A 24358-nucleotide genomic window follows, 5' to 3' on the forward strand; every position below is an offset into this window, starting at 1 on the left:
AAATAAGAGCAGTTGTTTTGGCAGCACAGAATGGAGCAAAAATCATATATGTAGACTCTTATGCTGTGTGGGCTGGTGTCACACAGTGGCTCTGTCAATGGGAAACCTTGAATTGGGAAGTAAATACATCCCCAGTTTGGAGAAACAAAGATTGGCAATTATTACTAGACATAGCCAGGAAAACACCTTTCAAGATGGGATGGGTAAAAGCTCATGCTAAAGATAATCAACCAGCCACGAAGTGGAATCAAAAGGTAGATGAGTTAAGTAAAATTAGAGAAATGACCTTAAATCCTGAATGGTATTGGTTGGGAGAATGGTTACATCAAAACCTAGGTCACACAGGTAAGGAAGCTCTTTACTTTGCTGCACAGAGTAAGGTCTGGCCCATAAACCGGAAAAAATTGTGAAACTATTCTTACAGAATGTCCCCAGTGTAAACTGAAATTACAAGCAAATCATCCTGCTAAAGCACCACCTCTACCTATCAATGAAGGGAAGACTTCATAGTCTACATGGCAAATTGATTATATCGGGCCATTCAAATCCTCTGCGGGATATCGATACATCCTCACACGAGTGGAAGTCGTCTCCGGCTTGCTTATGGCGACTAAGTGTTGGAAAGCCAATGGGCAAAATACAGTGCGAGGGGGATCGTTTTGGTTCTCAAATCTACCTACTCCTGATGTTATCCAAAGTGATAATGGCTCACCCGTCTTGTGTAAGGAAGTGCAAGACTGGGCAAAACAAGAAGGAATTAAATGGTTATTTCACACCCATACTACCCTCAATCAAATGGGATGGTAGAAAGAGCTAATGGCTTATTGAAAAGGAATCTCAAACCACACGAGGCTCAATGAGACACGAGAACTCCATCAATTAAATAATCAATACGGGCCTACTGGAAGACCTGTAAGCTGAGCATTCTTTGTAAAAACTGAGCTTAACACTCCATCTACTGGGAAAAGAGAATATCTGACAACATTACAGCCAGGACAGCCTGTGATGGTCAATTTACCATCCATAGGTACTGGGAATAAATTCTAATAAAGACTTGGCCCTCTTAACCATAGTAATGCACGGAACTGAAGTATATTTAGAAAATGAATGGAGCAGGGATCCTAAGGGTTTTGACTAACTCCCCTGACTCCGGGGAGTGACAGGCCAGGAAATAAAGGTAAGATGCCGGGTGATCAATGGATCCATCTATGAGAAGGCATCTCAAATCGCTGTGTACAATATCACACCAAATGGAACACCAAAGGATATGAAACTTTGTGCCACTGAAAGATTAGACTGTTGGTACAATTTTACCTTAGTACAACGTGTTTTTGTAGTTTGCCTCTGGGATCACCACAACGTGAGACAACGCACCTTATCATTTAAATTTAAAATAGGCATTACTAGGCTTAGTACAACAACATTCACTCAATCCGCGACAGAGCCCTAAGAAGCTCAGGTAAGTTTTGCAGAGTATTCTCTGATTTCTTTATAATTTGTGAACTGAAGGTATAGAATCATGCAATCAAATTTCATTTCTGTGAACGACAGAACAAAGAGCTCTGTTGCTTAATTATTTCACTCAAGCAGTGAATAAAAGAAAAAATGTCATATGGTCTTGGCTTGTAGCAATATAATATTTTTTAAAATCATAAAATCAGTAACATGATGCATTTGACTAAATACATACTTAGATCAACCTACCTTTGATTTCATTTTTCTCCATTTCTTTCAGTTCCTGAACAAACAGAGACTGACTCTCAGTAAGTGGCCAACTATTATACAACACCACTGCTTGTATGATATACTTGTGAGGCTGTGAAAGAAAATGCAGTATGTTAACATGCTGAAGACATAACAATTATAGTAAGCATTCAAAAGTCCTGTAGGTTAGCAAACTGCCAGCTATTGAGCTCAGCAAATAAAACACATAATTAATTTACAAGCTTGCACATTACAGTATTCACAAGAAGCTTACAAAATTAGTGTTAATTCCATAGATTTTATTTTAATTCCTGTGAAATTAAACAATTACTCATGTGTTTATCAAGCGAAACTAAACTGGGTTATATAGTAAGAAGCTACTTTCCTTTAAGATTTCCATGTAACTTTCCTTTGTATGCCATGTGCTAAAACAAAGACTTTTGTCTTTGATTTTAAGACCTACTACAGGGCTTTGAGCCCTAATACTAGCACTCAATAATGTCTTAATTTGAGGTAGAGGTGACAGGGTCCATGGGTTATTTTAAAGATTGTCTACACTGAACAGGAAATGATTCTTTTTAAAAATTGTTTTCCAAGTTCTAAAGCCAGTTCTGAGTCAAAGAGAACAACCCTGGCATTTATTTCTCAATAATTTTTTTTTTCTTGGAATATTTTGTTACAATTGAACTCAATTATCAGGAAAAATCACAGTAGAGAAACACTTGGAGATAGAGAAACAAGAACTGTTTTAGAAAATAAATATTATTTTTCTAAGAAGATAGGCAAATAATACTAGTTGAAATCAAGAAAAATCCAAATTTTTGACATCCCTCTCTGAGAAACTTGGCTCAGGTAGCAGTTATTGTGTGTGTGTTACTAAAGCTTTCAGCTGACTGGCAATAAGTGTTTCTCTATTCAAACTATTAAAGATGGCCTTCTCTTACGTCATATTTCAAAGAAAACTCACATGGAAGCATCAGAAGTTTAACTTCATTACTGGTAGTTTTTGGCCCTTAGCTGAAAGTTATGCTATACTTGAATTGGATTTGGCAAATGAAGAACATTTAAAGATTGAATATATTGCCTTGATTTTAAAACAAAAATGACCCCTTGTTATTTGGTTATTCATATATGTACATTATCCGTTCTCCATAGCCTCATTCAGAAGCTACCAACAATCTTAATTTTGGATCCCTTGTTCTCGCCTCAGGATATCAGATCTCCACATGTACCAAAAGAATGAATACTCTTTCATTGTTTGTTTGTTTGTTGTTTTTTTTTCCAAATCCCAATGATTTGGAATCTCTTACTCGTTGTGGACTTTCATCATTATTTTGAAAGTTTTCCAAGAGGAAAGATTCATCTTCTAATATAGGTGGACCTTCTCGTACAAGTCCTGGCTTGAAAGAAGTTTTGGTGTCCTTTGAAGATGAAATATGACCTTTTTTTTTGGATCCTCCAGTTTCTGATTCCTTCTTTGTACTACTTTGAATAATCTGGGTTTTGCTTGCTGCAAGACGATACAAAATGTCAGTGTTAATTTCCAGAAATTCTATGAATTATTGGTATGAGGTAAACAGATGTCCCCAGAAATTGTAAGAAAGAAGAATTACCATAGTCAATTTTCCCATGCTCAGAAGGATCCAATTAAAATTATGCTTATTCCAAATACTATCCTGATTTCATTCTGCATGCAATCACAAATCTCTTCAAAGTAAATAATGAGAAATTTGAAAGACCGTATATATAACTGTCGTTACTCTTTATAAAGTTTATAACTTCCCCCCCTTAAACCCCACACTTCTTTCCTGCACTAACCACCACAGCACCATGCTATATATTACGTAATACAAATAGCCTTGTACGCTGTATGATGGGATCTCTGCGTAGCTAACCTAATTTAATAAATTGTGTGCACCTGTGGAAGGAGGGGAGAGGTGCACTGGCCACAGTTCTGGCAACTCCTACCCATACAGAAGTCTCTTATGTCAACCTGACACGAAGATCATAGCTGACTAAAGTTTAAAAAAAGCCAATCTTGAAAAGAGCTATAGAACTATTTGCAGTCTATCATTTATAAAGTTACTTCATTGCCTCCTAAGGAAGGAATTAATGTGGAAAAACTGTGAAACCAGGAAGGTGCTAAAGAAGGGCTGTAACAGAAGTATTAATCTAGAAAACTTAAACTTCTGTTCATTTCTAATGCCACTGATATCTATTATATTATCTTGCCTGAATGTCTACAGAGACAGGAAAGAGAGTTCTAAAAGGGAATATCTTATAAGGGCAAAAATAAAAATAACACCTCTGGGTAAGCTGCTTCACCTATGTTACACTAACAATAGCTGGACCATCAACTGGGAAAGAGGTATCTTTTTCACTTCACTGAGAACAGAACGCTTTACTCTTCCCAAGGTATATTGTAGAAGCAAAGAATGATACTATATCATTGCAACACTTCAAAATAAAAATGTACCGAGTTTCATGTGTGTTGACAAAACATCCAGGGAAGTTCACAGGAGTTGACAGGACTATTAGACCAGATTCAGCAAATTTTACAGGTGGTATGTCAGTGTATAAACGCCAAATAAAAGGTTAAGGGTGCCACTAGAAACTCAAAGGGAGCCAGGAAATACGTCTTATGGAAGTTAAATGCCACGAAACACTGCTATTGCATCTTTCCTCTGCATAAGGCAGGGCTTACTTTTTCCTAAGCAAACCAGTAGAAGTCAGGAAATGAAAACAAGACCTTGCAGAGATGCTTTCTTCAAGATATCTCAAACTCCTAATCACAAGCTATGAGTTGCTCTTCCGCATGACATTCAGAACATTTAGCACCTGAGCTATCCCTGTTGCTGTCCCTGTGGTAAGAAGCCCTGTGAGAAAGACTTGAAGGAAGACAATACTTGATTTCTTCTAACCCATTTTTTAGAGTGATGCAACTCTGTGGGTGTTGTTTTGTAAAAGATATGCCTAAGTAAGCCTGTATCTGTGGAATAGTTTCTCACTCAAATAGAGTCTGCTGAGCTTTCCAGGTATCAGTTAGCTTCCTATTCTGTGAAGATGAGAGGAGACATAACTCATAGTGGTTAGATTATCAAGTCTTTCATCAGAGGAAACCAAAATCATGAGGCTTTCACACAACAGAAGTGCATTTGGATGAAGAAGAAACATTATCCAGAGACCAGAATCTTGCATGTTCTTTTTACATCTGTGTGAAAACCTGCTGCAAAGAAACAATTTGGATTCCAAATGGAAGAGTAACTCTACATACAGATATCTTCCAATTGGGTAACTTGCCTTTAAGGTACCATTTGCAATATTTGCATGAAAGTTTCTAGTCAGGAAGGATCTTCAATGCCTGCCTAAGCACTGTTATCAAGGGGCAGTGCAAATAATTTACAAAAAGGTAGCTTTAAAGCAGTGAGGCCAACTAAATGTACTCCTTCTTGTAGTCAATAGAGAGGTGAACTCGTCTCCAGGAGGTCTGATTTCTGGGCTTTAGGAGCTGTGCACTGCCCTCTGAAGGAGCCTACCACTAGCTATCAAGGTAGGTGGGTTTCAAGGGAGGTTGTATGCTTTAGGCTATAATTAGCTTTCATGAATGCCTCACTATCCTCCTCTTCTCTCTCTCCTAAACCTGAAGAGCACAAGCATTGAAGAATTCTATAATGGTTTGCCCAAAGGATGACCCTGCCATGAAGATAACTCAGCTCAGAATGGTGGAATCCTCTATAAGACTCATTCCGCCCTTGCCTGAAAGATGACTTGGAAAAGTTCCCAAAAATTCATGCACAACAAACTAGTTCTAGCAATGGTCACCAGGTGGTGCTGTGGCACCAAATTTCTTTTCATACTGCACACAAATATTCAATCTTGGTTTTCCTAAGCAAAGCTCTGCCCAGAAGGAACTCGTACCTACCTTGGTACCCGACTCAAACAAATATCTGAATGAGATTTTGATACTTTGACACTGGATTTATCAGACTGCTACTATAGAAAACAAAAGGACTATGAGCATTCACTTGTCCATCTGTGCTATAGGACTGCTGTGCTTGTATCAACAAAACAAGTTGTGCTTTCAACATGTCAATATGTAACTCCTTTATGGGCAAGCAAGTGTTCAAGGTCCATGTCATCTGCTACATCTCAGAAGAGGTAAATATATTAAAAATCAATTGATTGAATGTAGTTTTTGAGCTACAAAAGACATTTATAAAACAGCTGTGACTGGAGATGAATTAACAGATTGTGGGTGGGAAGGGGGGATAATGTTCTATTGGTGATGCTTGCACAATAACTTCACTTAAGAATACTTCTGTCAACACAGTGATCAATTCTATAAGAGGCAGAACATGTGTGATACTGAATAGGTCTCAAATGTGAGGACTGTGTCTTGCTTAACTAACAAGGTTGGTGCTGATGGTCTAACAGTGGTTTCTGATTATTCCTATTCTGTGAAAACACACTTTTTTAGAGAACAACTAGATACTGACAGTATGAATCTTGTATTGCAATGTCGGTTGTACAAATCCCCACCTGAACTTGGCATCAGTATTTATGGAGATCCCTACATGGTTATTGTACAGACCATAATTTCCTAAAACTTTTGACAACAGCAAAGAAACATGCTTTTACAATACCATAAATTGCACCTACAGATACTCAGCAGGTTGGGTAATATAATACTGTCATATTGGTTATACTGAGTACATTTCATAATCTTTTCATTTAGTTTGGATGCTCTGAAAGATCTGGAACACTTACACAAAATGTCTTCTTTGTGATACACAGGCTGCATATAGATAGGAAAAGAACGTCAACGTTAAGGCCATTCGGTCTAGTATTGTAAAAATAATAGCAATAGTAAAAAAAAATCCGAACAGTGACAGCTTCACAGTCGTTCCTTCCAAATGACAGCTCTCTATACACTCACACACACTTAAATGGCTAGTCTGGCAAAGACAAAATGTCCCTCTTAGTTATTCTGCTCCATCCTCTCCCTTCCAGCATCTGTTGGAACCCATTTCTCTTCTCTTTCACCTCATTGAAACTTTTCACTTATTTCAGTCTTCAGACTATGATCTTTGCCAACAAGCCAGTTTCCTGAAAGAAAGTTTCTTCTTCACTTTACTGAGGGTATCTTGGCAATTTATTTCAAGTATTCGCGATGCTTACCCCAATCTGAGCTATCTTATAGCTTTCCCGCTTCTATTTCCACCAGTCTACTATTAAGTTTACTAATCCATTCCCACATTCCAAAAACAGTAATCAAAAATAGCTACTGAATATCTTGGCAACTCAGTCACAGAATCATGACAGCTTCTCCATGACTTCCTTTAAAACCACAACATTGTCAACTGATGAATTACACTTTAATAGCATGGCTCCATGGTATTTAATTTTACATTTCTGGTAAAAACAAGGTGCAGTTGAGACAGAAATCAAAACATTTCATAAACATGATTAAATTAGTTATTTTTTCCCACACAGCATCGGAAATTTAGATCTAATATTTTTCTAAAGGATCATGTTAGAAAACCACACAGTTCAAAATAGCGGAGGTGAGCACATGAAATATGCTATTTTGGGCTTTAGTGAAGCAATAATCCAGTATTTGAACAATTTGTCTTTGCCTCAGGTTCTGAATATGCTCAAACAGGCAGAAACTGATTGATTTACAGAAGATTTATTGTTTTAAAGTCTTCATAAAATGACTGAAGACTTTAATATCTTACAACATTGATGTATAGTGGTGTCTGTGGAGAGTACAGTAGCTGACTTGTTTGCTTATAAACAGCTGCTTTATTTAAGCAAACTTGTAATGCTTATGAAGAATATATATTTTCAAAATTAAACCCATAGGTATAATGAAAGATTCAAAATAGTATACAATCTTAAAAATAAAGTGGAAATAGCTTGATTAAGAAGTCAAGTGTACAGAAAACAGGGAAACAAATTAAGATTATGAAAGAAGTTAAGACAGCATGGCAGCAGCATCTAAAACCTATTACATATAAGAAGTGTAGCGGAAGCAGCTAGAAGGTACTTCATTTTTGTTAAAAATGACCTGAGCACTACAGGGACAATTGTTGAAAATATGCCTAAGAATTCTATACCTCATTAAGCTGTATTTATTGCTTCTGAACAGTAAAATTAAACACCACTTCAAACTGGCTGAGTGTACTTTCAGATGACAAAAATTTCATTCCACTTTTGTAGCCTAGCCCTAATGCTATCAAACAATAAAAATGCCAGTAACAACAGCTGATGTTGTCTGACTGTAGCTCTTGAATATGGAGTTTGGCAGAAGTCTGACTTCTGAAAGCCTGGAAGTGAAGCACGAAAGAGGATGTCCGGATAACCTAACTCTGCCCTCTAGAGTGTGCAGGAAGTTATCTCGCTACATCAGAGGGGGACGATGGCAGAGCATCGCCACAATCTCAAGCTGAAGGCTCTCTCTTAAGCTTGGTTGTAAATGAGTACCTGTTTAGTTGGACAGCACATCCAAGGAAACTGGATTATTTGTGTATCATTAAGAAAAAAAAACCCATAAGCCTTAATTACTAACTGATATCACAGGATCACAGGAGGATGAGTGGTCCTGGCAGAGGCTGGAAGACACCTCTGCAGATCACTTAGTTTAACCCCATTGCTAAAAGCAGGGTCAGTTAGGGCAGGTTGCTCATGACCATGTCCAGTTGGGTTTTGATTATCTCCAAGGATGAAAACTCCAAAACCTCTCTGTTCCAATGTTTGACACTCTGAGAGTAAAAATGAAATAAAACAAAAAACAAAAACAAACACACCCCCACCCCCACCCCCCAATCACCTTTTCTAATGCTTAAATTGTATTTTCTACATTTCAGTTTGTGCCCATTGCCTCTTGTCTTGTCACTGGGTGCCACTGAAAAGAGTTTGCCTTCATTTTCTTTACCTCCCTGCCTCTTCTTTATATGCTGCCAGGCTTGGGCATAAAGTAGATTCAGAGTGGTAGTTTGCTGGACTAGAGAGTCAGTTTTAACTGATGCCAGTTGATTTTTGTTTGGTAAAATCACTAGTTTCAAAGTACTTTGAGAAAATACATTAGTTTTAGCATACTTATGAAAGATGACCTTTGAAAACATACTGGTTCTCACCTTGAACAAGAGCTGAGCTGACAAGACTGTAATGAATGGCAATAAAATTTTTAAAAAATAAAAAAGAAAAAGAATTTTGAGCAAATAAACTTCCCAGATTCAACTGTTCAGCCAAAAATGAGTGAGGTGTTTGCCGTAACTTTCAAATAAATTTGTCTCAAAACAAATTTTGTTTAAATTCAAGTATTCCCATAAGGGATAACTTTTTCTCAGTATTTCAGTTACTATCGTAAAGAATTGACAATAGCATAATGGGCATTTATGAGCTTTGGAAGTCTGGGGCAAGTAGCTCTTCCTTCAGTGTCTTCTATTTCCATTAATATCATTGTGAAGCTGTAGCAGAGGTAGAGTCAAAAATGGAGACTTTTTCTTAAGGATAAATGCTATATAATTTATTCAAGAGTCTTTTGCCTTGTACTCTGGGGCTCATATGATGGATGGGAAGTCAATATAACGTGTGCTTCTGCTAAAAGGAGTGATCCTCAGGATGGTGTATTTAAACCATAAGGCTCAGTGTAATCTGTGAATTACCTACTGTGTCCCATGGTCTGGGCATCAGTTTCCTAACAGCCAAAATTTTTTTAACTTTAAAATCAAACAAATAAAGGCAAGATCTTGAAAATAAAACATATTTCAGTTCTCAAGGACAAGCATATGCATAACATTTTCAGAACTGAGAGGCTACTTCAATTATCCACACAACTCTTTACTCAGTTACTGTGGTGGGTTGACCTTGGCTGAATGCTGCTCTATGACTCCCCTCCTCAGCAGGACAGGGGGGGAAGAAAATAAGATGGGAAAAAACTCGTGGGTCAAGATTAATTAAGATTAAAGGCAGTTTAATAAAGCAAAAGAAAAGGCCATGCGAGGAAGCAAAGGAAAACAAAAGATTTATTCTCTACTTCCCATCAGCAGGCGATGTCCAGCCACTTCCCAGGAAGTAGGGCTTCAGTACATGTAGCGGTTGCTCCAGAAGACAAACATCATAATAACGAATGCCCCTCCACCCCCTTCCTTTCTCTTAACTTTCTTTGCTGAACAGACATCATATGGTATGGAATATCCCTTCAGTCAGTTTGAGTCAGCTGTCCTGGCTGTGTCCCTTCCCAAGATCTTACCCATCCCCAGCCTACTGGGTGAGGGGGGGGATGTTGGAGAGACAGCCTTGGTGCTGTGGGAGCACTGCTCAGCAGTAGCCAAAACACTGGTGTGTTATCAACAGCTTTCTAGCTACCAATACAAAGCACAGCACTATGACAGCTGCTACGGGGAAAATTAACTCCATCTCAGCCAGACCCAATACAGTTACAAAACAAGACTAAAAGGCGAAGGAAGAAAATAAGGCTGGACACCTTATTTCAATCAATGCTTTCAGTACCCTTCCTCATTGCTGAGGACCAAGGACTCCTGTTCATTGGTCAAAAATGTTGCTGATTTCACTTTATCATAAAGCAATTACGGAAATCATGGAAAAAGTAGGAAAAAATATTTTCTGTGATTACCTAAAGTTACTGTATATCCCTCAGTGAATAAAATTATCAAATACAGAATACAGTACTTACAGTGGGTACTCAAAAGCGTTTCATTACTCAAGAAATTAAAAGCAGGGATGACTGCATGGCCCTTTCCAGTGACACTCACAATTTCTTCCTCATTATCTAGGACTTGTAGTTTAATGAACACATCTGATTTAGAGGTTTGTACCTGCACTGTAGCAATATGTGATGCTGTGACTTTTACTGAATACCTAAAGAGGAAGAAAAAAATTATAGCAATTGAACCAAATATACCAGATCATTCTTTTTCTGCAAGTACCTAAACGTTGTGCTGACCTGGAAGTAAATACTTAAAATTGAGTTTGTAGTGTTGTTTTCCTGCAATCTGATGGGCTAAGCTTCCTGTAGTGAAGTTTAGTGCAGTCAATCCATGATCAAAGTAAGTGTTGCTGCAAAAAAAGGGGTGGTCTTGCCATTTCTTTTTTTCACTGCCTTAGCAAATGTCTAGATATACATTTTCACTCCTGCTGTACTAATATTTGTTGAAAAACATGGTTAGCCAGATGAGGGAACTGTTTCAATTAAAAAGTAACCAAGCAGAAGGAAAAAAATAAAGATTTGCTTTCAAAGGGTAGAGCTATCTCATTTGATAGCAGCTGCTACTCTGGTAAACTTAAAAGATTCTGGAATTAAAAGATTGTAGAATTAGAGTCTTAGGATGAAATTTAAATAATATTTTTGTTGTGTCTCATAACTTTATATATTACTTGCTTTTTGTCCCTAAGTCCAAATTGTTAGACTAATCTCAGCAAGCAAGCAAACAAATACCACCACCACCATCACCACTCTCTCCCCGAATTCAGCACATTTGGAGTAAAAAATACACAAGTATTTTAAAATAAATTTTTTTAGAGATGGTCGACATCAGAGGGGAAAAAAGAAAAATATCTCATCAAGGAAGAGAGAGTTTGCAGAATTTGTTGCAGTTGTTACATTTCTATTACATGCTTTCTTCATTTATATTGAACCCAATTCCTCTTGTTGAATAGATCTCTATCCCAAGAATAATACATTGATTTGAAATATTGATACAAATTGTCAGGAATCAAGGCAAAATGTTGTAGAATTAATCTTCAAAGTATATACATGTAATCAGCTCTAAGCATGGGGCCTTTTTTAGTGCAGTGTGTGGTCCTTTGTGTAAAAACTTAAGCATAGTAATTTAGTCAGGGTCAGTTTTGAACTCAAACTCAGCTAGAATAAACTGATTTTAATAAACTTTAATAAATTTAAAAAGTATTAGTAAAAATTAAATCATGGCATTTTTATTAAATATTTGTCCTAAAATAATGGGCATGTATATAAATTTTTCTGCCAACACTGCAACATGGAAATTGGTCTAATATATCAGAAATGAAATTATTGTATTTCTAGATTTTATTTAAAACTTTATCTGAAAAGCTGAAAAAAGATATCAAACTTTATGTCTCCTCCTCACCTGTAAAATCTCAATTTTAATACTTATTTAATCCCCAAAAGTACCATGGAATTTCAGTAACTGACTTATGGATAAGATTTCAAGATTGAGCCTACAGAAATGCAAAATACTGTTATTAGGATTTTAAAGTTGCAGTCTGTGTACTTCATACCTGTTCTTCATTAAGCAGTGGCAATATTTCAGAAAATAACACTTTCATAAATGAAATGTTAAATTTGGTATTGAACATTGACAGTCCATAAAATTCAGATATTCGCTTTAATACTTTCCCCTTCTAAGAAAGAGGAAAGAACATACTTTTCTGTCAGGGATGGTCCATATAAAAAGCAGAATTTAATCATTCTTCTCTCAATATTTACCTGAACATTATATGCCTGTCATGGGGTATGTAATACTCTTTAATTTCTTTAGTAGAATAGACATTATTTACACCCTCACGAGAGAGGAATGGGAGTGGGCTATGAGAACCAATAAGCCGGAGCCTCCATCTTCCAGCTGCCACAGGAAGGTCACCAGTACGTGCTTCAGCCATGAATGTGTATCCTTTCTGAAAGGAAAAAAGTCATTTTTACGTGGAAATAACACTACTCAAGATGCACTCTATGACTACATACAACACACTTTTCGTCCATGTTACATTTATTAATATAGTAAGATGTTCTTCGTAAGCAAGAATCTTATAGTTTTATTATAGTCTAACTTCTGAAGCATCTCTTATTACAGGAATTTGTATTTGGCAAAAAGTTACATAGCAAGTTAAATCCAATCTCATCTAACTTCAGAGTGGGCCGTATTTTTAGGGGCAGGTACAATCAAACTCCTGAGGTCGCTTTCTAACCAAATTATTTGATGACTCAAAGTCGTTTAATAAAAGTGTAATTTAACAAATATTAATGAGTTGTTACTCTTTTATTTAAGCATATGCAGTACCCTTTTCTGAAAGATCTTCTTATAATATGACTAAAGTTCAGTAAAACATATTTATTCAATGTATTTTCTTGCTTTGTACATTGTATTTTGTATTTTCTTGCTTTCTACTATGCAAATAGCTGCCAATTAAAACACATCTTTATATCTCTGGGCTCTGTAATATTACCATTCTTTTTCTTGTAAAACCAATAGTACCAATCAAAGTCTTTTAATTTGGTACAAAATATTTTTTTCTCTCTTGATATCTTACCAAAACTATATGTGGTGGTGGTGGTGGTGATAGTAGTAGTATAGTAGATATAACAAAGAAAAAGTTAAATTCTGCATAAGCCAAGAACCTTCACTCCAAGTTCTGAGACAACCACATTAAACCTATACTCTACATCTGGCCTGTACGCCAGATGTGAGAAAGATATATATTGTAAAGTGTTGATGTATTTGAAAACTGCACAACAATTTTGAGATTATAGATATTTTTAACTCCAAAGGTGACCACAGCTGAAGATAAGGAAACCAATATTTTGGCAATTCACGCACAAGACATTTAGCAAAAGCTAGCAGTCCTCACATATATGAAAGCAAAATTAGATAAAGATAAAATGTAAACGTGAAAATAACTGCATTCACTGATAAACCAGAGTTTAAAAAATTTCCCTTCATGCAGTAAGCAGTGTGAAAGTATGGATGAATGCAATTTGCTACATGGAAATTCAGAGATCAGATTAATTCTGTCTTCAAATCTGAGATTAAATTAATATTGCTCCTACTTTTAATAATGTCATTGCAAGTATAGCATTAAATGTCAGGATATTAATCTTATTTTTATGAAGATGTTGATTTAAGAAAAAATATTTCTCGTATCAGAAAAATCAAATAAAAAATTAATAAAAAATGCAACACACAATTAATAAGCCTGATGCAGTTTTATCTGCTCTTTATGAATCCCGAGAAGAGGAATAAGGGAAACCAGAATATTTGTATTTGAAAAAAGAAGGCAATATGAATGTGATTATTTGAAAGGCAGGGGCAGGAAAAACGGATATAAGGAGTGCAATGGCCAATTGCAATGTAACAGGGGAACTCAGGATTAAGTACTGCCTTCAAATTCTCCAAACAAGCCCTCCCAACTTGCTATTTCAAACATGAAAATTTTGTGTTCCACCCAAGAAATAGTCCAGATAAAAATTCTTTGAAATGTTTTCTCTCTTGGAAGTCTTCTGCTAAATTTCAGTTAAATGAAATCAATATTTACCAGTAAAAAAGCTTTGTGGAAAAATTCTTATAATAAATAGGGTTGTGATTTCAGGACTATCCAATAATGCAGGGTTGTGACTTCAGGACTACTGAATATTTAGAATGAAAGTAAAAGAAATGATTCATGATTCCAATTTGTGCAATTGTAACTGTAAGGCATTTTACACCCTTTAATCACTACAATCACTACTGTTCTTAACAAGTGCACTTGGAAACTGAGAGGGATTTAGCCAGATATTCAAGTGCTTTCTGACAGCATGCTGCGCATGAGAAAAACACTTTCTGTTGTATACCTATTTATAAAGATAAGGTTCTACAATCTTAATGCTCACTATAAATATGCAGAAAATTTAGACTTAACATTAAAAAATTGTTTGAGTGGGCACTTTCTGAATACTATAAGGAATTATAAAGCACAATAACTGAATTTTGCAGCTGGTAGGAACACAGAGTAATCATCAGTCACTACTGAGAAACAAGCAAATAGATCTAGAAAATTGCGCCAGATTTATGTCTCTTTCTTAAAAACCTTTGTGAGGTTTCATTACCTACTTAGATATCTTGTTACAATTCGCTATTTCTAGAATCAGAAAGGGTTGTTTTCTAACATACCACCTAAACTAACTTTTTGGTAAAGTAAGATGATTTCCTTATGTCCTTCTATGACTAGTCAAGACAAATAACTGATCGTGTCCTTGCTCAAATATACTTCTATTTTCTAGACTAAATATGTTGTTAGTGATGATTCCTTAACCTTTTATCTTCATTGGTCAGCTGAAGCTTGAGGAATGCTTATCTCTATAATTTTCTACAATCTGTTCAAAAGACTTGTGAATAGTGAAGAGAGTAGAAATAAAAAAAAACCAAAACCAAAACCAACTGTACCCAGCAGTAGAAAAAATTACCATGGAAAAAGAAAATTTAATGCAAAAAAAATTCCAAATAATGCAAAGCAAGTAGCTAGTTTCTATCCAGATTATAATATCTGCAGAAAGATGACAGACATCATTGCTAGTGTGCAGATTTTATCCTTATTGTCAATCATTCTGAAATGAAATTTAATGTGTTCCAGGAGTGTCTTTGCAGCAGAATAACAATATCTGTTGATAGGATTTCTTTTTAGCTCTATTGTAAATTGCTGATTCATAGTTTTTAAGCAGAACAACTAACTGGTAGGCTTATTTAAAAAAAAAGAAAAAGAAAAAGAAAGGACTCTTTCTGTAATAATATTGACATTTAGGAATTCAGGCATACTGTATAATTTCTTGCTTGACGTATTACATCATTGACTATTTTTTACAAAATACTGTTAAAAAGAAAGGTAATAGATTAAAATAATACCACTGTATTCTGTGTTTCATAATAATTGCATAATGTCTTGTCAAAACATCAATGGAGCTTTCAATAGCTTTTGCAGGTCCACTGAAACATTAAAGAACCATTTACAAAGAAAACAAGCTAAATTGTACAGTATAAGGTTATATGCTTACTGAGAAACTCAGCAGCAGTGATTAAGAAATGTAATAAGATCAAGTAGAAAAATACAGCATACCTGCACAATACTCTTAAACAAAATCACGCTTTACTGATATTAATCACATTTAATATTATAAAATTATATGAGTTTAGAGAATAGTGACAAAAATGTCTGCTTTAAGTGGGGACTTCTTCAATAAGGAAGGACAGGAATAAAATTAAAGGCCATTTTCATTAGTTAATGACAGAATCACTGAGGCTATTGTGCTGTACCCATGAAAAAAAAAATATTATGGAACGTACCAGGTGGGGTAGCACATAGCAAAACAAGCATTTCCAATATTAAAACCACTGTGCCGCACAAAATGTTTGTAAGATCTTATTTGGAATATTGTGTACAATTTTGGACATCTTGACTCAAGAAAGATATGTTAAATGGAAGGAGGTCTGAGAAAGAATTAGTAAAATCAGGGAAATGGAAAACCTGCCTTACAAGACAGAACTAGACAGTTGTATCCTGCTAGGCAGGACAAATGCTGAGATAAGATCTGAAATAAATCTGAAGTTGTGATTGTTCTTTCCACAACCTGTCACTTTCCTGAAAAACAGTAAGTAATGTTCACCACTGAGATTTCTTTTTGCATCCTGCCACTTGCCACTGTCGAATTCCAAACTGAATTTTCCTGTCTGGTGGAATCCACAGCTGATCTCTGAGGACCTCAAATTAGTTTTGAGAGGTTGAAGAGCTTGTCTGCAACCCTTCTTTTTTAAGCATATTCCTCCAGCAGTAGCAGTCCTTATCTGTCACATTCAGCTAATATAAACATTAGATAAAGCAAGTTCATTCTAGTGAAAAAAAAAATTCATGAAATTGGAAGTAAAGTAGTTACACAAGAAAGACAAGAAAACTACGCCTAGTGGTAAACTGTAACTGACATCAATTCCTTGTTATTGACAGATGAGACTGAGAAGGCTAAAATGTAAACCTGTCTTCACTAAAAGGTGAACTGTGAACATGTGGCTAGAATAATTAATATTAGGGATAATATTAAGGAGGTAAGAGGCAGGCCAGAATAGGAAAAGAAGTAGTAAATGATTATATAGATAAATTAAGGTTTTGGATTAGTTAGGTCTGATGAATTTCTGAACTGTCTGAAGGTTAAATAGCAGGTTAAAACAATCACGAAACTTTTAAATTATGTTTGGTAACTGATGGAGGACAGGTAAGGTACTGAAGACTATAGAACTGCAATGTTGTATTTTTTTTAGATGGACAAAGGTGTCTAGAAAATTATCAGTCAGCATAACTCCAATGGCTGAAAACATCATGGAATAACTAAAAAAATTAACTCTTTGCAACTCCCTCAACACAGCAAAAAGACTGCAAAACCCAAGTCCTACCAAACCAATCAAGCTTCCTTCTATAGGAAAGCACATTATGGGAATGAAGGAGACACCTGACACTGTCTCTTCTATGGGAGTAAAGGAGTCTCTTTGATAATTCTTCTAAGCCTAAGGAAATGCTCTCATAATGAAGAAACTAGGGTGGCTGTTGGACAACCACATCCAGAAAGCACATATTCATGGCTCCTTTTAGAAGAACAGGATGCAATCAGTGAGATTTCAAAGATCTAACCTGAACCTGACTCCATTCAGTATTGTTATTAGTAATGTGGATGGTGGAATGGAGAACATATATGTTTAATTAGTTGATACCACAAACTAAGAAGGATTGTAACTTTAGAGGAAGAGAAAATAAGAATTCAAGATTATTTTAAACTAGGGAAATGGTCTGAAAAAATAGCATTAAAATCAGTAGTAAAATACACTATATTTAGTCAAGAAAAATAAACTACAGGATTCAGTTCTTCAGGAAAGCACCTAGGGTTACAGAAGTACATGAGTTAACAATGGTGTTGCAAAATAGGGCAAGCATCACAGTTAGATGTATAAGCAGAAGTAAAGCCCACAAGACATGTAAACTAATCATTCCTTACTCATCATTTGTACGGCCACAAGTTAAACCTTGGTGCAAAGTTTACTGTGCTCAGTGTTGTGCATGATAAACAAGAAAGAAACAACAGCAATTGGAAAGAGTCCAGAGGAGAGGATAATCAAGAGTGTAGAACATGTAACTTGCAAGGAAAGACTGAGCAAACTGTCTTCCTTAGCCTAAAGGTAAAAAGCCAGGAGGAGGGGAAGCTGTGATAAATATTTAACAATATAACTATTTTTTTTGAAGCAATTTACACTAATGTTTCTGAGGTAACATACAGGCTTTGAGGGGGAGCATATCTAAAGCTGTATTTGGCATCAATGCTGCAATTATCATTAGCAACTGAAGATGCATGTTAATTTATCGTAAGCATGGCTTAAAAAAGGCTATTCAAACCTCATTCTTAAGTTTGGCCCCTGACTCTTGAAGGTTGTTCTGTCAGATGGACAGCATCAGCAGCAACCATATTGCCATTGAGTAGCACAGCACAGGGAAGTTGGATGATATTCCTCCATTTAGCGATAGTAAAAAAAATCAAAGAAAATTAAGGCTATTCCTTCACTGTAAAAGGTTTAGCACAGAAGCAGATCAGTGATAGTCTCTGTTCAAATTTGCTAATAAATAAGGGTGCAATTCTAAGTAGAACATTATGACATAGCTGAAAATGTCCACAGAATTTGGGCAATTGTTATTATTTTAAAAATTGTACTTTTCATAACAACTCTTTGCATTTACCTTATTTTTGGGATAAACACGAGGTGCCACCTTGAAAAAGATATGTGGCATTTCCTCCAGTGTGTCATTATCAACAACATGAAGTCTACAGGAAGGGATAGTGGTATACACCTTTGGCACTATAAGCATGTCTTCTGGAACAAGAAATATTTCTCTAAAAAAAAAAATTAAAATTATATTAAAATTATTTTCACAAATAAAATTATTTGTGTAACACAAAGTAAAAGTATACATTAGAATTTAAGGAAAGTAGACTTATGTAAAATTACATTTTTAAAGCAGGTTAGTGAAAAAACACAGTGTATCAATACTACTTCCCCATAAGAGTTATATCGGGCTGTATGAAACTCACCTAAAAACCACAAACCACACATTTGGTGGCTGATCGGCATATGTTACAGCATAGTCAGCAAAAGAGATCTTACACCATTCATCTTCGTAACAAGGAAACTTTTCAATTGACTTACAGTTTCTTTTAAACATTTCTCTGGAAAGCAGAAAACAAGATAAATATTTAAATCTAATCAGGAGGGCACATATATCTTGACTTTAACTTATGCTAATCATGAAGAACACCGCTTTCTTCATGAATGTAAAACAATGATATAAAGTGTGTTACTAATGTTTCTCTAGTAGCTGTTCACTCTCAAAAAATAATAAATAGGTAGGGATCAGCTCTTTTAGAGCTAATGGCCTGTAATGGCCAATACTTACATACAAATATTTCTATCAGTCAGTCTATCCATGAGTACAACTGCTTTTAGTAGCCCAAAATGTTATGGCTTCTACAAAACGTCACTTTTTTTTTTTTTAAATAAATATCAGTTAGCATAACTTCCATTTCTTTCTATTAAGCTATCATCTTAAAGCTGTGGCATCATTAGGAGATTAAAAAACCCTTTATTTCCTTTTAAAACTTTTTTGAACAAGAAAGGAATACAAGCAAAAGCGAATAAATTTAAAATGGGATGAAAGGTATTCCTTTCACACAGGAAGGAACCTAAGACTGTAAATTCAGAAGTTATTTGTAAGGCAAAGAAGCTCGCAGGTGTTATGAAGTTCTGCGAAATCAGAGCTAAGTCTCACTGGCACCTGACACCATGAATTTCTATTTATCATATGCAGTATCAAAAGACCAGCATACAAAAGTCACTGTTATGTGAATAGGTCGTCGGGTGAAGGGCAGAAGAAAGATAACTGGGCTCACGCCATCTTTTGCCTCCTTCCAGTGATTTTATCTAGAGATTACGAGTGAAAATATGCCTACGTAGAAGTGAAGGAAAGGATATCATTCTCCCTGCCACTCCCTCTGTCTTGTATTATGCTTTAACTACCTGCTTTCTGCAGTAAGTAAACAATATATCTTTTTTGCTATCTTTTAATTGTTGTAATTCAAAATCTGGTTTACATAAAGGGGATAGTCTAAAGAAACCTCACAACATCCATTTTTGGTGATAGCTGTCTTCTTTTCAAGTATGAACGTATTCAAGTTGTTCAACTGCAAAAGTTTTATCCACAAAATTTGGACAATGCTACTCTGATGTTCCTATATAGTAACCAGAATTACAGAAACAATCTCTACATTAATGCTTTTAGCAATGATAATGGTTGACCTTGACATTTAATTAAGGTGAGTCACAGAGTGGATGCAAATATTGCCAGAAGTAATTTAAAGCAGAACAGTTTGAAATCTTAGTCCATGAAGCTTTGCAAAGGTTCCTTCCACCACTGATAAACAGCACACACAGAGACAGAAAAAGCCCCTCAGAAACCTCAAATTTTTAATTCATTGAAAATTATAGTAGGGACAAACATAGATGAGATTACCAGAAACATATAATGAGAAACAGGTGGCAACCCTAGCACAAACTGAGCGGTTTTAGGGCATTTTAAACTGGTGTTTGTGTTGTAAAATGTTACTGCTTCTGGCCTCCAGTAAGTCTGGGGTTAGAGAATGGGAGAACTTTTACCCTAATACTGAACTTCCAAAATTCCTGCATGTTATTTTAATGGCCAAGGTGGTAACTTGTTATATTAAATGTAAGTCTGTCAGCTGTTAAAAAAAATTAAACAAAATCACATTAGCATGATTTTAACACTCAAATGTATCCCCTGGGACAATGCCTAAGAATCAGTCCCTTAAGTTTTAGAATTCTGAAGGTAGACTAAAAACTGCATCTGATCTTTGCTGATTTAGAGATGCTGCAAACCTAAAACTGATGTCTAACATTTGGAACAAGGCTGTGGTTGCAAAGTCCTGATCCCATCAACATACAAAGGTTTTACTGGATTAGAAACACTAAAAAGTGAAATAAAATTATACCCCATATGAGTGTTCCTCAAATTACTGGCTATAAGAAGTGAGAATTTATACTCACAGCCAGTAATTATTGCCAGTTCTCATTCCCCACCGCTGGCAGAATTGATCTACTGCTAGATCAGTTGTGTGAACACTTGCAGAGAGATTTTTGAAGGACTTAATGAAAATATGTGATCCCCAAAGAATGTCATGCTTGCAAATGACTTAAGGAACACTGTTGAAATTAGAATAGCTACCTTTGCAAAAGCTGTAATTAAATACTAGGGAAAGCATCTACCTAGAAATACATCTACTTTCCTTCAAGAAAGTGCTACAAACAAATTCTCTGATGATATAAACTGTGGTACAATTAAATAGTATAGCTATCTCCTTTCTAATATCAACGAGGATTCCTTAACAGATAGCACGAATCAAAATGCTTCTTTAAATCAACTGCTTAGCTATTTAACTAAGGAATCAGTATCAGATTTATACTTATGAAACAGCATACAGGATATTAAAAAATGAAATACAGGAGAAAGGTAATATTCTAGCTGAAGATATAGGGAAAAACGGTAACACACGTACTAAAAATTAGATTTGCTATAGTTTTACTCATGTAGGGTACACAGAATAAAGCATAGCATATCTTCACTAAAAACATCTCATCCCTTCCAACGGAGTTTTGTAATTTTAAAACTAGTAACGCTCATACCGTATTTATTTTGTGAACCAGTAATTTTTGGCAATTCTATGGTACTTCCTGCAATAAAATAGTTTATTACATGATTACCTTAACAGCATTACAGCACACTGTTCAAAATTTAACTCAATTGCAGTCCACAATTTTTGCAAGATTTCTTTGACATTAGCATTTTCTTTAGTACCTGGAAATAATAAAATAAGTTAGAAAATATAATATTTAACTTCTTTATTGTTCTACATATACATCTGCCAAATACTTGTGAAAAATGCCACTCGCACAAGTAAATTATCTTACGAATCACTAGTTTTTATTTGGAATTTTACAGAAGTCTCACTGAGCTGAAAACTAATTTTTCCTTTGACAGAGGGAATTCCCTTCATCATCACCTTTGTACTTTTCAGCATTCGTACAACTGCAAAAATGATGTGGTAAGTATTTTCTCTGATTTACAGTTTTTTCATTGTAACATGTTGTAGTGATACGAGGTGATCTCTGTCCTCAGAGAACATGTTGTTTACCTCCCAGCAGCTTTTATCTGCAGATACCATGAAGGGGTAGATATGTGCCTAGGCAATCTGTGTAGCTAAAAAGAAAAGAATTGTGCAGCTCCAGTGGGTAATTCATCCCACCCATGTTTGATACCTCTCAGATGACAGGATGTGTTGTCATCTCAAGGTGTCTACTTCTATCCACAGAATACAGATGAAGATTAGGCAACTAGTTTAGGCCTGTTGTCTAACTTTTCAAGACTAAAGTTAGGCAAAATACTTCTTTATTGCATAAGCAATTAGTGACAGAAATGGAGGGGGAGAACTTAAAACAAAGAGGGGGAGGAGTAATAACACTTTACTATAATGACAAGTAAGAGAGAAAAAATTATAGATAATGGGGGAAAGGAGGAGAAGAATGGTGTGACTGAAATAAAACTCCCACAGTAAAGCACTGTAAAGATAATACCAGAATTAAAGGTAACGGAGTATTGATAAATCAGAAGAAGTTAAGAAAGACATTATAGACAATGGAAGAAAAGAGTTGGAAAACTCACATAGTGCTCAAACGACAAAAATCTAAAACCTAAATGTCAAAAGAACAGCGTCTGGTCTCTGGGGTTTGTAGGAATTAATAATCCTAGTGAAAGTTTATGGAAATCCCTAATTTACATGGCACTTCATAAAACAAAAATAGAAGGGCACTAGACTACTTAGTAGGAAAGCTTAAGCAAGACTGGGCTACAGGTGATAGTTTGGGAGAGAGGCAGCACCAGATTTACTGATGAGGAGATGAAGGTACAGAAGACAGCTTGAAGAGATCATCTCGTGCAGGTAAATACATAGTCGAAAGAACCCCAGCAATGATGGTAATTCAGGAAGGAGCTTCCAGCAGAATGGGGGTGCCTTACTAAAGAGGGAATGTATATCTCACAACGGAGCAGGTTTCTTCATCATGATCCTCAGGCATTCATATACTGTGAGGCTAGAAGGAATCATTGTGATCTAACTTTCTGTGTAAAAGTCCTGTTAACATATTAATTGCTATTTCATCATATATAAATGACTAATCCTTTTTGAATTTGATGAGTATCTGTTTGATTTTAAAGTTTTCAGTAGTACAACACAAATTTTGGTTTATTCCAATAAATACTTTATCCTTTTAAAAATAAATGCCACGTTTTCTAGTTTGAATGTGTCTGGATTCAACTCACAATCTTTGAATCTCAGACTAAAGACCTTCTTGTTAACCCTTCAGATCTCAGACTAAAGACCTTGTGGCTATCAAATTCCTTTTCTCATATGGCTACTTACAGATTATAGTGAAGTTATTCTTAATCTTCTCTTTTTTAAATTACAAACTAACAGCCTGCAAGTACAAGGCCTTTCTTTAATCCTGATCCTTACAACTCTACCCAGAATTTCTCAGTTGTTACCTATCTTTCTTCTTGGACTGTGGACACTGCACTTGAACACAATATTCCAGCTGAGATAACAGAATTGCTGAATAGGAAATGTAACACAAGTCTTCAACTGCTATGTAAGATTCCTCTATTTATATACATAAGAATGAAGGATAGTATCAGCACAGTATCTTTCAAGCACTGTATCAGTCTTTAATGCTGTGTTCTGCTCATTATCCATTATGATGCTTAGGTTGTTGTATGGACTTCCCTTCCCTTTCCAAAAAAAAACCAAACCCCAACAAATCCCAAAACATTTAGGCCCAGCTCTGAGCTAAATCTACATTAATGTAAATTCTGGTTTAATATCTATGAAAATCTAGGGGGGGTGTTGGGGTTATTCAGCCTGGAGAAGGGAAGGCTTCGGGGAGACCTTATTGCAGCCTTTCAGTACTTAAAGGGGGCTTTATAAGAAAAATGGCGGCAAACTTTTTAGCAGGGCCTGTTGCGACAGGACAAGGGGGAATGGTTTTAAATTAAAAGAGGGTAGATTTAGACTAGATATAAGAAAGAAATTTTAGATATATATATCTATATATCTATATATCTATATAAAAGGAAGAAATGAAGGTGGTGAAACACTGGAACAGGTTGCACAGAGAGGTGGTAGATGCCCCATCCCTGGAAACATTCAAGGTCAGTTTGGACGGGGCTCTGAGCAACCTGATCTAGTTGAAGATGTCCCTGCCCACGGCAGGGGGGTTGGACTAGATGACCTTTAAAGGTCCCTTCCAACCCAAACTATTCTATGATTCTATATGAGCTAATTGAGTGGTTAGGTTGAGCACTATTCTTAGTTTTATAAGAGATCAGAGATTCAACTATAATGTTCTGTTGCATTTCAGTTCATTTTAGCTAGATATCAATTAGTAACAAATTCTTTACAGTAAGTATTTGAATAAGGTGAAGTATGAAACATTTTTTAGAAGGCATTTTTAAAGGACACACCTGGTTTTCTGCTGTTCAGTACTTTCCTAACATAAGTCCCTCTCCAGATGGCTTGAAGTTTAAGAGCTGCTGCTGCTTCTTCAGAAGTGGGAGTTTGGTTCTGCCAACTACTAAGGGAATTCTTCTCATAAGTCTCTGAAAGAAGGGGACAAGAATGAGCAACATCAATAAAGCTGGAAGTCCTGTAGTTGCTTGCAATGAAGTTAAAAAGAAAAAACCAAACACA

General features: G+C 35.7%; 1 protein-coding gene across 1 annotated transcript in view; it reads right to left on the reverse strand.

Annotated features, from left to right (window-relative positions):
* ADGB (androglobin) overlaps positions 1-24358 on the reverse strand; it is a 123226-nt gene that overhangs the window by 19344 nt on the left and 79524 nt on the right. Inside the window, exons 22-29 of the mRNA XM_075146211.1 lie at positions 24133-24267; positions 21321-21414; positions 18581-18715; positions 18229-18382; positions 12197-12384; positions 10406-10590; positions 3015-3214; positions 1705-1816 (exon numbers count right to left, since the gene is read on the reverse strand). Of these exons, the coding sequence (XP_075002312.1) occupies positions 1705-1816; positions 3015-3214; positions 10406-10590; positions 12197-12384; positions 18229-18382; positions 18581-18715; positions 21321-21414; positions 24133-24267 (1203 nt within the window). The remainder of the gene's footprint in view (positions 1-1704; positions 1817-3014; positions 3215-10405; positions 10591-12196; positions 12385-18228; positions 18383-18580; positions 18716-21320; positions 21415-24132; positions 24268-24358) is intronic.

The sequence above is a fragment of the Calonectris borealis genome, chromosome 3, assembly GCF_964195595.1.
Source record: "Calonectris borealis chromosome 3, bCalBor7.hap1.2, whole genome shotgun sequence".
NCBI classification, from domain to species: domain Eukaryota; kingdom Metazoa; phylum Chordata; class Aves; order Procellariiformes; family Procellariidae; genus Calonectris; species Calonectris borealis.